This window comes from Coffea eugenioides, chromosome 7 (genome assembly GCF_003713205.1).
Source record: "Coffea eugenioides isolate CCC68of chromosome 7, Ceug_1.0, whole genome shotgun sequence".
NCBI lineage: Eukaryota > Viridiplantae > Streptophyta > Magnoliopsida > Gentianales > Rubiaceae > Coffea > Coffea eugenioides.
In genome coordinates, this window is record NC_040041.1 from 10,213,769 (window position 1) to 10,230,801 (window position 17,033).

Below are 17,033 nucleotides of genomic sequence, written 5' to 3' on the forward strand. Positions count from 1 at the left end.
TTTGAAATTATGTGAAAAAAGAATGCAGGCATGACCATATAGATCTAAACTAATCAAATATGTATATGAACCACCAACTAAAGGGGAATTTTTCTATACTACTTTATTTATACATCATTAATGTACATTTCTGGCATCAAAATATCATCATCCAGTTCTCCAGTTTTATACTTTGGCCCAACCAATCGAACCCATTGACCCCTGAGTTCATCAAACAGCTCAATCCATGTTTGAAAACACAGGATTTCTTGTAGCTTGTTGAGGAAGTAGAACTTCTCCTTCTTCTATCTCATGGCTGGAGCTAGTTGGCTCCCTAACTACTTCATGAGGATTTTCCAGAGCTTTAAGAACATATCTCATCAAGGGTCGCATTGAAGGTCTGGGATTAAGGCAAGACCTGGCAACTATAGCCACAGCCCATGCTTCCTCCAACAGATCTTCGTCTATGAACAAAGATGGATCGATAATTTTTGTCACAAGCTCTTTATCATAAATGCTGATGTAGGGTAGTGTCTGCTCCAACCACACCTTCATGGCTGCTTCACTGGATGCACTGATACCTAGCTTTCCTGTTACAAGCTGAAGCAAAACCTTCCCAAAGCAATAGACATCATCCGCCCATGTAGCCTCTGGGGTACCTAAACATGTCAAAATAAGAAAAGATGTCCGGTAAATAGTTAATGAGTAAAAGAAAACTTTAAGGTAGATATTCAGTTGTCCTTCAAAACTTTCCCTCTTTACATCTCCTTAAAATCTAAAATGCATTGCAAAGTTGCAACATTTCACGTAAAGACCAAAAATCGACCCAGGCACTGACCATATAGATGGACAACAGAATTGAGCATCAAATGGAGGGAAAACGAAGAAATATGACAAAGAAAAATCTGCAAAAAAAAAAAGAGAAAAAAGAAAAAAAGGGTATGCTTACCAGAGGTGCCTTGATTAGAGCTCCTGCGTCTAGGGAAGAATTTTCTTTATCAGAGCCTTATTTTGGAATAACTTTGCAGTGTAATAGTGATATTGCAACTTGCAAATAGTGGTAAGAGCTAAAGAATACTGCTCCAGAAGAAAGAAAACAAAAACTTATATGTCTCAATGAGAAAAATTGAATGTTTTATTGTATAGCTGAGCAATCCATACTACATTTCTGGTGGTGGTAGCTCATAACAATAGCTTTCAGAAGATCAAAGATCCAAGATTTTACTGTTCCAAGATCAAATTAGAAATCATCTAAAAGCAACATGAATCTTAAGAAAGTGTAAAATCTGTGGCTGCCTTTTTTTTACAGTTGTATATATTACTGAGCTTTTTTTTTTAAGTGTAAGTGATGTTACTGAGCTTCTGTGTTCTCATTGTAAATATTTTTTGCCTAATCAGTAACGAGAATAGTTATATTTGCCTAAAAAATCTTAAGTAAAATGGAATGTTCCATTTAATTTATATCGTTGTATTACGACAACAACATTAGCACACTAAAAAAAATAGGTCCTCGTTAAATTAAATTGGATAGGAAAAATAGGCAACTTCTCCACAAAGAAAGGCAAGAACAATTGTCAACACAACCGCTTTAAACGCTGTAACTTAGTATTAACAAATTATACGTTACTGTGAGGAGAGAGATGAGTCAAGTGGCAAGGGGAAAGGGATTATAAGTAGGAGGTTTTCTGAATTCAAAACCTCCTACTTACTAAAAAAAAACCCCGCTTACCCAAAAAACAAAGTTATAAGTTATTGTGAACAACTAGTGCATAAAAAAAAAGTTATAAGTTATTGTGAACAACATGTGTAAAAAAAAAAGTTGTAAGTTGTTGTAAACAACTTGTGCAATTCCATAATAAAGATGCAAGTGATATGTATACAATCCACATGAAGAGCAATTGAATATCATGCCTTTGTTACAAAGTTATACAAGTAGTTCACAATAAGTTATAACTTGATCAAACAAACCTACATCAATTCGAAAATAAGTTATAACTCGTTGAAATAAACTTACATCAATTAAAAACTGTTATATTGGTAATTGTTTCTGCCTTTTTTCCTTTCTAAGCACAAGAGTGTATCACAATCATGCCTCCAAGCAAAGACGTAGAAGTCAGGTATTAAGGCTACTTACTGAGGCAACCGCAAGAACCTGCTAATTATATTTTGGCGACTCTCAGTAGTCTCCCGCTTTTGAGCATAGACCTCACTTAAGCTTCCCAAGCGTACTTCAAATCTATCATCGAGGAGTATGCTACTGGCTTGAATGTCCCTTCAGGAATAAGAAAAGAATATCATCAACAGGAATTTTTAGGATTTTTTTTGTAGGAAAATGTATTGTAACAATTTGATTTGATGCATGTAAGGTAAATCACAATCCAAACAAGGCCTTGTAGAAAAAAGATATTCTATAGAATCATACAAAAAAGAATCCCCGCTCACAATGGTAGAAGAGGAGTTCAGATTTTGGGGACAAGACTAGTAAGGTTGTCTTGCATTTTTTGCAAAAGACTTGGGGGGCAAAGGCTAATTTTTCAGGATATAAGTGAAAATACTCTTTCTTTCTTTTTTAAGAGGATAAAAAAGATTTTTAAAATCTTGGAGGACAAAGTCTAATTTCTACAAGGATATAATCGAAAAATTCAAGTAGCTCCCCAACAAGAAATCCATCTATCCTAAAGGTGTGTTAGCGAGGGATAACAGTCATCACTTTGAACATGCCGAAAGCATATGTTAAGGAAGATTATAGCACATTATAGAATGCCAAATGCAAAGTTCACAAACTAAGAATATATTGTAACGATCTAATAAATATGAATTAAAATGATTAAAAAATATAAACACGAAAAATATAAATATTTTTCATTAGAAAACTTCAATCTAAACAAAGCCATTAATATCCATCATATCCCTCTTTTTGATTTTCCAAGCAAGAAAGCATCAATACCAACCAACCTGACCATCCAACACTCTTTAACATGTGCATATTCAAAACAAGTGCCACCACAATGCATCTATAATATATTATCAGCCCTTTTCATCAATCTGTTTAAGGTCAAACTTTCCCAACTTTTGTCTGGCTGTAGCAATTTTTTTCCCGGGGTATTTCAGGTGATAGAGTCACAAGGTTGGATTATCAATTAGCTGCCAAAATGATCACAGGCCGCAATAATTGAAACACTTTTTCAGTTCCAATATATATTTTCAACGCGCTTTATGGACTTCATCAAATGGTGCGTTGAATAAACATCCTACACGAATTGATGAGTGCAGATTGCAGAAAAGTTGCAGCAAAATTGAAAAACTTTGTTGAATGTGACCCCATGTTGTTTTAGAAAGATTGTAAGTGCCAAAAATTTCTTGTACTACCAATAGAATAGTGAAGCATGTTAGAGGAAATTCTTGGAATGACCATTAAACTAGGAATGCACCACTACTCACCAATTTTCCTAAAATCAACCGTGTTAGCCTGTTCAACAGATTTGACCAGTAGCTACCCAGTCCAAAAGGCAAAAAAAAAAAGTTTTCTTCGTTGATTGGGAACTTCTGCTTTTATTAATTTTTAAAAATTGTTTAATTAATTTATTATTAGCATCATTTTAACATTATTTACTATCATTCTAACCGATTGAACCCTCGACCCTGACCTGACTGCGGCCTGTTCGGTCCGCAGTCGGAGATTTAAGACATTACTACTCAATACTCATTCATTTGAACCAGTAAAAAGAAGAAAAGAAAGAGATAAAACTATGCCTAAAATTAACATGTAAAGTAAAATCATGAGGTACCTATGAACAAGAGGTGGATTGCATTCCTCATGCAGGTAGCACAGCCCTTCGGCAGCTCCAATTGCAATCTTCATCCTCCTAACAAAATCCAGCGATTGGGAACTCTCATCATCACCCTCCAATCCTTGAAAACTCGACAAATCCTTGTAAGGCATATACTTGTAAACCAGATACTTGTCATCATTAATCCCATTCTCCATGCAATACCCCAGCAGAGGAACCAGTCTGCTATGCGAAACCTTCCCTAAAACACCCAACTCCGTTATCAACCGCGCTTGCTTCTCAACAGACGAAGACAAATCAATTCTCTTGACCACAACAGGAGTGCTATCTCGCAGACTACCCCGAAAGAGATCTCCAGAGCGTCCACGCTTGATCAGATTCGATTTGCTCAAGTAACCTGTAGCAGCAAGAATTTCAGCGTACTCGAATGCCTCTCCAGCTGCTGATAGTAGTAAGGTGGAGAAGTTGAAAGACGAAATTGGCCGGAGAGGGGAAGAAGCAGTGGAACTAAGATTGAAGGAGGATGACAAGAGGGATATAGCGGACACGTCGCTCGGAGTCCTTTCGCCGGTATACCGGAGATCCTCCATCCGCAGGATGGCTCGGACAAGCCTTTCCCAGTTGTCGTAAACATGAGCCATGGGGAAAGCAAGTCATACAAAGGATGAAATGATGAATTTTTTTTTTCAGTTGCATATAATTAGTGCTGTTGATTAATGCAGGAGTTGACGAGTTGGGGTCAACTTTATTTGGATATATTACTCGTGTTTTTTAGCTCTCAAAGTCAACGCTCTTTGTGAAAATATCGAACTCTTTTTCGTTTGTTTCCACTCAACACCGTCCGACCACTAAGGCCGGCTTTTGTCTTGTTTGATGGGTGCGTCTTGCTGTCAAGCTGCTTTCTGCCTTTGCACTCTATGGCCACATTCCGTCCGATTCGAGGAAACCTTTGTACGGTTTCGTTTCCTTCCAAAGTTAGCTAACCTCTAATTTCAATTTGGATTTTTCCACTTTTTGTTTGGGTATTCGAGCTAAGCCATGTTAAAGCCAATCTTAGCAGAAAAAGATGGCCTGTTTAGGAAATTCAACTTATGATGAAAATACAAGGAAATTGTGTGTGTGAGAGAGAGAGTGAGCGAACTGAAATACTAGATTTTAATGTTTTGCGATTTTTCCATGCTTGCAATATTGGTGTTTATTCACTTTGAGGGCTATAAATTGAAAGGCAAAAGTTATTTAAAAAAAAAAAAGCAAATAGATTAAAGGTAATTATTTCAATTTTTTTTTAAAAAAAAAAAGCAACATTCAATTCTTTCATAGCCTCAAAAGATGAATAAGCAGAAGAATATTGATTGTTCAATTCATATTTAAATCAATACAATTGGTTATTATTTCAACACGAAAAAATATTTAACAAATTGTGATAGTTTAATTTATGAGTCAAGAGAGAACCTGCTATATTTATGAGTCGAGATGAATCGAATTGAACCCGCTGAAACCACTCAAAAAGTCCGATTGAGACACAACTTAGGAAGATAACGAAGAAAAGAAGAGGTCTAGTTTCTATTTGTGTTTTGTATGCATGTGTGGAAGATGAAAGGACAGAGATACCGTGTGCAAAGGGGAAGAAATAGTGGTTTTTTTGTTTTGACCCCTCAATGTTTCAAGAAAATGTATAATGGACCTATACATTTTGCAATTTACGATTCTACCTTAATTTCTATACTTTTTAAGTGGAACTGTTTGTATTGAATCTAAATCCATCAAATGTGTATATGAGTTACCAACTCAAGAGAAAATTTTCTCTCATTTTTTTTAGTTTTTTTATTATCCGATCCAATCGATTATCGAACTCATGGACTATGAACTTGACCAAATCAATATTGCCTTGGCCAAATTTCAAGACACTAAACTTCTTGTTGCTTGTTGAGGAAGTAGTCATTCTACCCTGATGAGAAGGGAGTCAATGGGCTCCCTCAATACTTCATGAGGGTTTTCCAGAGCTTTAAGAACATATCTCATCAGTGGTCGCCTTGAAGGTCGAGGATTGAGGCAAGACCTAGCAACTATAGCCACAGCCCATACTTCCTCCAATAGATCTTCGTCTATGATCAAAGATGGATCGATAATTATTGGCAGAAGTTCTTTTTCATAAATGCTAATCAAGGGTAGTGTCTGCTCCAACCACTCCTTCATGGCAGCATCACTAGATGATGCACTCATACCTAGCTTTCCTGTAACAAGCTCAAGCAGAATCTTCCCAAAGCAATAGACATCATCCTCCCATGCAGCCTCTGGGCTACCTGAACATGTCAAACCAAAAAAAAATTTCAAGTAAATAGTTAGGTGAGGGGGGAAAACCTCCAATTATTTTGCATTGCAAAATTTCGCATAAAGACCAAAAATTGATCTGGGCAGTGACCGTATGACAGAGCTGAGCATCAAATGGAGGGAAAAAGAAGTAAGGAGGACAAACAAAAAGCTGCAATGAGAAGAAAGGTTTACTTACCAGATGAACCTTGATCAGATCTCCTGCATGGGGGGAAAATTTTCCTCTATTAGAGCCCTTATTCAGAATAATTTTGCAGTGCAATAGTGGCATTGCAATTTGCACAAATTGGTAAGGGCTATATAATGCTGCTACAGAAGACAGTAACTTAGATGTCTCAATTATTAAAAGGGAAGGGAGGCAATTTCATAACCTGACAACTGTATTCAAAAAAGATAATGCCAAGTAATAAAAGTACCAGCTAGTATATGGTTCCATAAGTGAGTTCCAGACATGACAGTAAAGACTAGTTCTTCAATGCATGGTTCTATTACATGTGCTTATATGACTGAAGCCGGCATACTAAACATGTTCTTCAATGGTTCTATTGCATGTGTTTATAGAGAGTCAACAAAGATGTTACTAAACTGAAATCCGACTTCATTTACACTAAACAAACTGCATTTCACGAGAATGTTGAACATCTTAATTGATAGCAGAGCAATCCATACTACATTGCTGATGGGGTGATACCTCACAACATTCATCTAGATCTGGATCCTCTCTTTAGACTATTTCTGAATGGAAGCATATAATGTGTCCATTAAACAGTCAGCAAGGCTACTTAACTTGTATAGTGCATTCAGTTTTCAGAAAATCTAGGATCCAAGAATCGTACTGTTCTAAGCTCCAATTGGAAATCATCTAAAAGCCAAATGAGTACCTTAAGTAGAACGGAGTGTATAATACCATTTTGTACCTTTGTATCAGGGCAACAACATTTATACAGTAAAAAGTAGCTTGGCTTTAAATTTAGCTGGAAAGGAAAAATAGGCAATTTCTCACCACAGGTGTGGATCAAAATCATGCCTCCAAGCTAAGACGTTGAAGTGAAATGAGGTATCTGGACTACTTACAGTGGCAACCGCAAAAACTTGCTAACCATATGTTTATGACTCTCAGTCTCCCACTTTTGAGCACAGACATCACTTAAGCTTCCTAAACGTACTTCAAATCTATCATCGAGGAGTATGCTGCTGGCTTGAATATCCCTTTAGGAAGGGGAAAAGAATGTCGTCAGCAGGACCATAAAACATGTTTGTATTACTCACCAAATGGAGAAGAGTCATCACTTTGAATATACCAAAAGTAGATGATAAGGAAGACTAAAGGAAGTAATAGAATGCTAAATGCAAAGGCTTCAAACCAACGTCCATCAGGTCTCTCTTTTATTTCCTAAGCAAGAGTGCTGATAAGCAAAGCCAACCAACTTGACCATCCAATGGTCTATTATCATATGCATATTCAAAACAAGTTCAAGAGTACAAAACTAGTGCCACCAAAATGCATTTATAATAAATTCTTATCAGCCCTTTTTATCAATCTCTTTAGGTTGAACACTTTTCCAACTTTTCATGTGGCTGTAGTAATTTTTTTTTTTTTAATGTTCTTTTCGGGTATATGAGGTGGTGGTTAGGGATAGATGTTTTTTATGAGAGTGATAAGGTTGAAATGTCGGTGGCCAAAATGATTACAGGCCCCAGTGATTGAAATATATTTTTCAATCTCAACTCTATATATGTGTGTGTATATATATGTGTATATATATATATATATATATTTAAGCAAATCTCCTAATTAACTCAAATTGCAAAATATTGCTACTGAAAGACAAAAGTATACCTGAAACATGCTCAGTTATTTCAGGTACCTGTGAGCAAGAGGTGGAACGCATTCGTGATGTAGGTAGCACAGACCCTCTGCAGCTCCAATTGCAATCTTCATCCTCCTAACAAAATCCAGCGATTGGGAACTGTCATTACCATCACTCTCCAATCCACGAAAACTCGACAAATCCTTGTAAGGCATATACTTGTAAACCAGAAACCTGTCATCATTGTTCTTATTCTCCAAGCAATACCCCAGCAGAGGAACCAGTCTATTATGGGAAACCTTCCCTAAAACTCCCAACTCTGTTACCAATCTCTCTTGCTTCTCAACAGAGGAAGACAAATCAATTCTTTTGACTACAACATTAGTTTTATCTCTCAACCTACCACGAAACAGATCCCCGGAGCGTCCACGCTTGATGAGATTCGATTCACTCAAGCGATCTGTAGCTTCAAGAATTTCAGCATATTCAAATGCCCGTCCCGCCGCTGCCAGCAAAAAGCTGGACAAGTATAAAGATGAAAATTGCACAGGTGAAGCAGCAGCAGTATTACTAAATTTGAAGGAAGATGACGCAGTTCTAGAATTGAAGGAAGGTGATGAGAGGGATGATGATATGGAGGAAACCTCACTGGGAGTCATTTCACCGGTGATCCGGAGATCCTCCATCCGCAGCGTGGCTCGGACAAGCCTTTCCCAGTTGTCATAAACATGAGCCATGGTTATAACCCAAGTCATGCAAACCGGTGAATCATGAAATGATGAAATGATGGATTTTCAGATCAGTTGCATATAATTACTACTGTTTTGGAAATAATTCAGGAGTTGACGAACTGGGGTCAATATTATTTGGATAATTTTGTATTGTGCATATGTTCGAATTCTCAAATTCAACGCGCTTTGATAAACTAATCAACTATCCACCTTTTTTTTAATGCCTTGTGGGTTTTTTTTTAAGAAGGAACAAGCAGGGGTTCACAGCGCCGCACGCGGTGGCGGTGGAACTGCAAGTATTTGTTCCCACCACGAGATATATATATTTGAAGACAACTTTTCACCGTTGAGCTTCCAAGTCTTCATTCTTTTGTTTTTCAATTTTTTGATTTATTTTAATTGTTTAAATATTGTTTAAAATAGCATTAGTACCTTTAGTTTGGAATATGGACTTTTATTAGTTAGGTTTAGTCTGTAAAAATTAGAAGATTCTTCCAAACGTAGCATACCAAGAAATAGGAAAGACTGCCTATGATTTTGCAATCTAATTTCATTTTTTATTAACGTACCAAAATAAAATCAGACGGGATCCTCTGTCCAATTTTCTGTGTCCAATTTCCTGTCCAACACAAAACTACGTAGTTCCACTTATTCTTGTGGCTGACGTGGCACATAAAAATAAATGCCTGTTTGGCTCCATTATACTTTTGGATCTCTCTTCTTTTTTGGATTATTCTTTCCGTTAGGCCCAGCTGCAAATTTTGCTTTGTACTTCCAAGGATTTGATTGTCTCTCTGTATGTCTCAAATTTTGCTATGTCTTTCCGTTAGGCTAGTGGTTTGCTTTGGAGGAATTCACGGTGAATGGTTACAATTTGACAGGGCTGTTGCTTGGTGCTTGAGCCAAACAGACATTTATTTTTATGTGCCACGTCAGCCACAAGAATAAGTGGAACTACGTAGTTTTGTGTTGGACAGGAAATTGGACACAGAAAATTGGACAGAGGATCCCGTCTGAAATAAAATGGGATAAAAAACAAAAAATCCTGTGATAAATCTAATATATAGAAAAGCCCCCCGTGATTTCAAAACATATGACACAACACCTTATATTTTGAACTAAATTGTAAAGGTAATAAAATCCATTAAAATTATCGGGAACGGACTAAATGACAAAAATGCCCTAATATAACTAAGCAAAAAGCAGTTTAACAAACTCATTTGTTTCATTCTCTACAAAGAGAGAATTGGGGGTTAAGGGGTAGAACAAGTATATTTGTTAAAAATTAGGTACAAAAATTTTGTTTTTAGGTTCCAATAAGTCATTTCCATTAATTTTATTGGATCCCATCACATTTATAATTTAGTTCAAAGTATGAGACGTCGTTTTGTATGTTTTTCTATATATTAGGTTTACTACAAGGAGTTTTTTTTTGTTTTTTACCCAATAAAATATGATCATGTTTGATATTGGTTAATTTTATCAAAATTAGAATGGACAATTAAATTTTTGAAACTAATAATAAGGAAACCTTTCCCAATTCTCTTGGTCTTTTATTAACCTTAACCAAAAAGAAAAAAAAAAGTTCGGCCATTTAATACACATAAAACAAAGTTAAGGAAACATCTTTGCAATTGTTTAATTATACTGAAAATAATTATGAAAATATTAATGGTTTGAACATCAAATTAAGGAAACTCTAAATGATATGATTTGAAACAAACATCATACTTAGAAATTTCCTCACTTCTCATGATATAAACACCACATATGATTTTTGAAGCCAAAAAAAGATATCATGACAAACCCAAATATATATGTTTCATTTCTTTGCTATTTCCACAAAATCTATTATTTTACTAAGAAACTGACTCCACCGTAATCCAAGGTACATATGTTTTTCTATTCTCTTTCTCACTCTATAGATGAGATATTCAAAATCTATTAGTTTCTAACTATATATATCTGATACAATAATACGAGAAGAAATGACATGATTTCCTAAAACTTGCTTCTGCTGGAATAAAACATACAATCCACTCACAAGGAAAGGCCGCCTGCTGCATGCTTTCTCTAATAAGACCCACTTCTTCTCTACATTGACAAGAAAATAGAAAAGAAAGCCAAAACTAAAAGATGGAGAAAAAATATGGGGAATCTTGTAATTTTTCAAGGAAAATTGTAGGGGGATGAAACTGAAAGTCGAGTCATTTCATCGATCGGCTTCTAGTATCATATTTTCCCTGCTAGTTCTCTGTATTGAGACCAAAAGGAGAGCCAAAATAAAGGAACAAAGAAAACCACGGATAAAAGTGAAGCAAAGGTTAAGAAAAATTAGAAAATGGCCTAAAACAGTTTCTCGATTCTTTAGCTATGCATTCTCCTTCATACAGAACTCATCCTGGATAATCTTGTGACTTTCAATGGTCTTTTTTAGCACATTTGCATTGGAATAAATTAAGAAATCCTAGCAGACTCTTCAAAGTTCCGGCATATTTTGGCACGTATTTGTAAAACAAGAAAAACATAAAAGGACAGGAAGTCCAACTAAATCACGTTTAAAATTGATATGGGTGCAATCAAATCAAATCAAGTCGAGTCGAGTTTGAGTAGAGCACGACTCCAATTTAAAAACTTGGGTTCGAGCTCCAAACTCACTCGATTTTTAAGAATTCAAGTTCAAGCTCGATTTTGTTTTGCCTTACTTGAGTTTGAACTCGAATTTATGCAAATTGAGTTCAATCGAGCTTAATTTGAATTCAGTTAAATTTAATTGAATCTTATCAAGTTTAAGAAATATAAATATATTTATATAGTTTTAATTAAGGGACAAAATAAATATTTCATATTAATAAAAAAAACAAATATAGGTGAAACTCGATTAAACTCAACAAGGTTTCAAACTTTACATATTAGGTTCAAGTTTGAACTTGTCAAGTAACTCGAATTCAGTCAATACGAGTTCAAACTCGAATTTTAACAAAGCAAACTTGCAAACTACTTAATTGAGTTCAACTCGCTTGCATAGTAAATTTTGGGAGGAAAGCCAATTGAAATTGCAACGAATATTCACAATATTTAAAGGATTGCAAGCTCCAAATCTCAATAACGAATAAGGATAGGGCATGGGGTAGTTTTCTGCTACGCTACACACGAGCCAATGCTAATAGCCTTGCCATAAAACACAATACAGACAATTTTCACTAGAAATCACTCAAATTTAGACAGAGAATTTACTATTGGGTTAAAACTATTAAACCTTCCTAAACTTTACCCTCAGTTACACTTTATTCCTTTTCAACTCAATAAATAGGTACTTTGTCCCCTTCCTTCCCCCCTCTTCCCCTCATACTTTATATTTTAGTATAAAAGTGCTTATTCCATATTAATTATTATCTTATTATTTTCTTTTTTGCCCTTCTTCTACTTGTCTCTGTTCTTTATTTATTTTATTTTCTCCTTTTTTTCATGGATCAACTACTTTCTTTTCTTTGCTATTATCTCTGTATTAATTTCAGTCTTTCTACAATTATTTTTATTTATTTCAATTTTTTGACTTTTTGTTATTGGAAATAACAATATCATAAAGTCTATACTATAACAAAGTATATGTTGTCTATGCGCATAGACTATTTTATATATTACTTAAATCAATACATCTAGATTTTATAATAAATTAATTATTAATAACAACGATAACAAATTCAGATGGTATTGATATAGCGGTTAATCAACTATATGTTTAAAAAGTAAATAAAAATATTAATTACTTTATTTTTTTTTTATATGCTTTTCTAAATATTAAGCAATTTAAAGTTCTAGTTTGCTAATTTTTTAAATAGTCAAATTGTTAGTAAAATATACTTTTTGATTTCATTATAAGGATTTATCAGTTTTTATGTTATACAGTTTGTCTTGAATTTTTTAGTAGTGTAATAAATAAAACAATAATAAATTATAAGTAAAAGATAATTACAATATGACACTAAGCATACAAATTAGTAATACTAATTTGCAAGTGAAACAAAGTAGTGGCATGAGAAATGTAAAAAAGAAAAGGAAATAGTAAAAAAAATAAAAGAAAGTAGTGAAAAAGAAAAAAAAAAAAGGGAAATGAATAAATAAGAAAGAAACAAAATAAAATAGCAAAGGCACTTTTATTTTAAAATATCAAATAGAGAGGCAAAGTGTTTATTAAATGAGTTTGTGGAGGGCAAAGCGCAACTAGGATTAGTGCATTTGACCCTTTACCATTTTCTTCATCAAATAGTTAGTGGGTGCTGGGTGCATGATATGGTGCAAAATCCATACTTCGATTCCTATCATCTCCAACCAAATCAAATATATTATCCACTCTAAAACAAACACTGCAATAATGGCAATAGTGACGCATTTCCTCCCTTTTTCCGGTGCCAAAAAGTTGTAAAAACGTAAAGAAGATATCATCCACCACTAGCTCACCACAAGCAGGCAGCCAGGGAGGCCTCACCACCTATTGCAGTAGCAAATCAAAGCAACAAAAGAGAAATCCTGACTAATTTTTTCTCTCTTTCTCTTGTAAGTATTCATATTCTCCTTCCCTTTTGGCCCAATTGTCCAGCTTGCAGAGTGCCCACTTTTCAGTTTCGTTCATGGTTCTCTCAGTTATGTGTGGTGGTAGCTACAGTCTACAATTTTTTAGTTGCCCACATTTGGATTTATGCAATATTTGGCTTTGGAATTTATGATTTTTGCTAGTAGAAGACTTCTTGAAACCTAGACTGTATTTTCAAGAATTGTGAAGACCCTTTTGAAATAACTTGAAATAAAGTGTACCCACTTGGAAAAAGATGGGGATTTTGCTGAAGACACCTAATAAGCTTCATTTTGTGTCTCCCTTGTGTGGTTTTGCTGATAAAGTTAGTGCCTTGAGCTCTTTGAAGCCTCAGATTAGTCAAGAATTTAGCAAGTTTGGTTGTAAAAAATCTTGCTTTAGAGGAGGGAGTGGTAGAAATGGTTGGATTAAGGCTAGTAGTAGTGCTATTTTGGAACTTGTTCCTGAAACCAAGAAAGAAAATCTTGAATTTGAACTTCCTTTATATGACCCCTCAAAAGGGCTGGTTGTGGATTTGGCTGTTGTAGGGGGTGGCCCTGCTGGGCTTGCAGTTGCACAGCAAGTCTCAGAAGCAGGGCTTTCTGTTTGTTCAATTGATCCTTCTCCCAAATTGATTTGGCCTAATAATTATGGTGTCTGGGTCGATGAATTTGAGGCTATGGATTTGTTAGATTGCCTCGACGCCACGTGGTCAGGTGCTGTTGTTTATATTGATGATCAGAATACTAAAGATCTTGATAGACCTTATGGGAGGGTTAATAGGAAACTGTTGAAATCGAAAATGATGCAAAAATGCATAGTGAATGGTGTTAAGTTTCATCAAGCTAAGGTTGTGAAAGTTATCCATGAAGAGTCCAAATCTTTGTTGATCTGTAATGATGGTGTTACCATTCAAGCTGCTGCAGTACTAGATGCAACTGGTTTTGCTAGATGTTTGGTTCAGTATGATAAGCCTTATAATCCCGGATACCAAGTAGCTTATGGAATTTTGGCAGAAGTAGAAGAGCATCCCTTTGATGTAAACAAGATGGTTTTCATGGATTGGCGAGATTCACATCTTAATAATAACTTGGTGCTAAAGGAGAGAAACCAAAGGATACCAACTTTTCTTTATGCCATGCCATTTTCATCAGATAGGATTTTCCTTGAAGAAACTTCCCTTGTGGCTCGTCCAGGAGTCCCGATGGAGGATATTCAGGAGAGGATGGTTGCTCGGTTGAGGCACCTTGGGATAAAAGTTAAAAGTATTGAAGAGGATGAGCGGTGTGTGATTCCGATGGGGGGCCCTCTTCCAGTAATACCTCAGAGAGTTGTTGGAATTGGTGGTACAGCCGGCATGGTACACCCTTCAACTGGGTATATGGTAGCAAGGACTCTAGCAGCAGCTCCTATTGTTGCCAATGCCATAGTTCGATACCTTGGTTCAGAGAAAACTCCTGTGGGTGCAGATTTATGTTCAGAAGTCTGGAAAGATTTGTGGCCAATAGATAGGAGACGCCAAAGGGAATTCTTTTGCTTTGGGATGGATATTCTGTTGAAGCTTGATTTAGATGCCACAAGAAGGTTTTTTGATGCCTTTTTCAACCTAGAACCTCGATACTGGCATGGGTTCTTGTCATCTCGATTATTTCTTCCAGAGCTAGCTCTTTTTGGGCTTTCTCTTTTCTCTCACGCCTCCAATACCTCGAGATTTGAGATTATGACAAAGGGAACTCTCCCTTTGGTAACTATGATCAATAACTTATTGCAGGATGGAGAATAAGAAACATGGACTTGCAGTCATCATGTACCAGATAAGGTGATGCATCTGCCTCTCTAATGTTAACCTCTCAGCAATCAGGACTTATAAATGAGTTTCCTTGTTTAAGGGAAACCTTTTGTGTAACAATTTCCATTTTTTGTTCTTTTCCTTTTTGGTTGTACCTCAGATTTAGTTCTTGCATTCGTCCTATAAGAGCAAAGTGCAAACAGGGATTGTATGGGTTCTGTGTGTTAGGATGACTAAAGTTCCCATTGTACATAAGGAGATAGCATTCCAGGTGCCTTTGTATCCTGAGCCGTAATTTTCTTACCAAACAAACACCGCTGGAAATATCCAGTCACTTAATAGTTTTACCAATAATTTTTTAGCTTTTGTCACTTTCTGTGCCTTCTTTCTGTAAATGAACTAGAATTTGAGAATAATCATAAGATCCAGAGCATGACCATGAAGGAAACTTTGTTGTGCTTTTTGGGGATGTACTGATACCGAAACAATGTGCAAGTACAAAACTAAAGCCCCCATCTTGGAGTTGTGGTGGCTTATAGAAAACACTTCTGACATAAGTGTTTTTTGTAAACTCAACGCATCCCTAAATGGGGTCTAAGTTCGGCAAGCAAACATGAACACCATTCTCTATATTTTCATCCTCGGTTGCTTTTCAAATTTCTGTAGTAATCCTTTCTCGTCGAGGCTACTACAGCATGCCATGATCATTCAGTTTCTATATTTATGTTTGACCTTCTTCTTGACATTCAAAATCAATTACTCGGGGCAGAAGTTCAGCAAATTTAAGGTTGATCTAGTATTTCATCCATCCCTTTAAATGTGTGCTTGCTACCAATCCAGTCTTTCATCAATCCATTGAATGTAAATTTGCCATTTTTTGGATGTATCGATTTACCTAAAAGGTAAAATTGCTGAATAATTATCGCGCCATAATATTAATGCTGAATCAACAATAAGTTCTGTTTTCATGTCAGATTAGATACAACAAAACACGTTTAACCAATTTCTCTTTTCTTTTATTTGACTTTCCTACACTCAACTCTTACATAAACCATCATGCCTAGTTAAACTTGGTAACATGATTGGGAAGGATGGATTCCCATAATGACAACATGCTACTCTTATAATTTTTGCCCCAGTATTGTCCTTGGTAGAACCACCAAGATGGACATTACTTAATATGTAAGTAGCTTATACATATAAAGTGAAAAAAAAAAATTTGTAAGCAGATAAAGTGAAATGTCCAAGTGAAGGCGTTTGTTTTTCCAGGCATTACTGATCCTCCAAGCCAAAGAGTTTTGATATCTTCTCAGTATCCAGATTTCTGAAGTCCATTGTGGAAAGAGACCTGTGATTCAGACTCAATCTGTTCTGTTCAAAACGGCTGGCAGCTTCAGTTAGAGAGGCTAGCAGGAGAGGATAGTTCTGGATATTCTTGAGTGCATTAGGATGTGCCTCTGTCTTCGCAGATCTGCCTTGCCGAGAATGAAAACCTGGACGTGGAGATGGAGGTGACCTTTCATGAGTCCTTCCTTGTTTTGCACTTGAGCTGCTGCTACTTGCACTATTCATTATCTCTTGGCTATGTAAGCTTATCTCTGCTGGCTTTTCTTGCTGTGATGAGACAAGTATATCAATGTAAACGTGTCTGTGATGCATAAAATCCATTGTGAAGAAAGGAAAACATAATTAAGCAGGTCATATAGCTTACCGAGGGAAAATGTTGGAACTTGGTGAAGTAATTTCTTTATCTTAAGAGTTCCTTTTGAAGCTTAATTAAAAGCATGATCACAAAATTGGTAGATATCTTGTTTTCTACACATAGAGGGTCATTTATTTTCAAACGCACAACTCTTATAGATTTAAGACCAAAGGGTTCTGTGGATTCTTGGCCAGGTAACACTTACACTTGAGATGTGTAGAAATTACAAAATTAAGTACCTCTTTTGAAGATCCATAATCTTCTTTGACCGTTTCAGGGAATGAGACCTTTTCTTTATGCCCTTCACGATTTCTGCGGGACACTTG

The 17,033-nt window shown here is 35.8% G+C and overlaps 4 protein-coding genes across 4 annotated transcripts; 1 reads left to right on the top strand and 3 right to left on the bottom strand.

Moving 5' to 3' along the window:
• Positions 1 to 4,417, bottom strand: LOC113778600 (probable LRR receptor-like serine/threonine-protein kinase At2g16250). Its single transcript, XM_027324056.1, has 4 exons — positions 3,768 to 4,417; positions 2,114 to 2,251; positions 929 to 957; positions 1 to 638 (listed from the first exon to the last, which is right to left on the bottom strand). The coding sequence occupies exons 1-4, from the start codon at positions 4,409 to 4,411 to the stop codon at positions 220 to 222; spliced, it is 1,230 nt and encodes a 409-aa protein (XP_027179857.1). The 5' UTR covers positions 4,412 to 4,417; the 3' UTR covers positions 1 to 219.
• A 1,291-nt stretch (positions 4,418 to 5,708) lies between these two features.
• LOC113776839 (probable LRR receptor-like serine/threonine-protein kinase At2g16250) lies at positions 5,709 to 8,649 on the bottom strand. The gene is made up of 4 exons (XM_027321894.1): positions 7,970 to 8,649; positions 7,176 to 7,310; positions 6,280 to 6,302; positions 5,709 to 6,073 (listed from the first exon to the last, which is right to left on the bottom strand). Exons 1-4 carry the CDS (start codon positions 8,647 to 8,649, stop codon positions 5,709 to 5,711), a joined length of 1,203 nt encoding a protein of 400 aa, XP_027177695.1.
• Positions 8,650 to 12,943: 4,294 nt separating this feature from the next.
• LOC113777690 (lycopene beta cyclase, chloroplastic/chromoplastic) lies at positions 12,944 to 15,376 on the top strand. Its single transcript, XM_027322854.1, has one exon. The coding sequence runs from the start codon at positions 13,473 to 13,475 to the stop codon at positions 14,997 to 14,999; it is 1,527 nt and encodes a 508-aa protein (XP_027178655.1). The 5' UTR covers positions 12,944 to 13,472; the 3' UTR covers positions 15,000 to 15,376.
• An 897-nt stretch (positions 15,377 to 16,273) lies between these two features.
• Positions 16,274 to 16,725, bottom strand: LOC113778716. Its single transcript, XM_027324200.1, has one exon. The coding sequence runs from the start codon at positions 16,671 to 16,673 to the stop codon at positions 16,278 to 16,280; it is 396 nt and encodes a 131-aa protein (XP_027180001.1). The 5' UTR covers positions 16,674 to 16,725; the 3' UTR covers positions 16,274 to 16,277.
• Positions 16,726 to 17,033: the final 308 nt, after the last annotated feature.

Bases quoted from the DNA above. Each gene is read 5' to 3' on its own strand.
- LOC113778600 (XM_027324056.1), bottom strand. From the start codon at position 4,411: ATGGCTCATGTTTACGACAACTGGGAAAGGCTTGTCCGAGCCATCCTG. The intron at 958-2,113 runs GTAAGTAGCCTT...ATTCTTCCCTAG, and splicing joins AGGTTCTTGCGGTTGCCTCA to ACGCAGGAGCTCTAATCAAG. The intron at 639-928 runs GTAAGCATACCC...TGACATGTTTAG, and splicing joins CTCTAATCAAGGCACCTCTG to GTACCCCAGAGGCTACATGG.
- LOC113776839 (XM_027321894.1), bottom strand. From the start codon at position 8,649: ATGGCTCATGTTTATGACAACTGGGAAAGGCTTGTCCGAGCCACGCTG. The intron at 7,311-7,969 runs GTACCTGAAATA...CCCTTCCTAAAG, and splicing joins GTTCCACCTCTTGCTCACAG to GGATATTCAAGCCAGCAGCA. The intron at 6,074-6,279 runs GTAAGTAAACCT...TGACATGTTCAG, and splicing joins ATCTGATCAAGGTTCATCTG to GTAGCCCAGAGGCTGCATGG.
- LOC113777690 (XM_027322854.1), top strand. From the start codon at position 13,473: ATGGGGATTTTGCTGAAGACACCTAATAAGCTTCATTTTGTGTCTCCC.
- LOC113778716 (XM_027324200.1), bottom strand. From the start codon at position 16,673: ATGGATTTTATGCATCACAGACACGTTTACATTGATATACTTGTCTCA.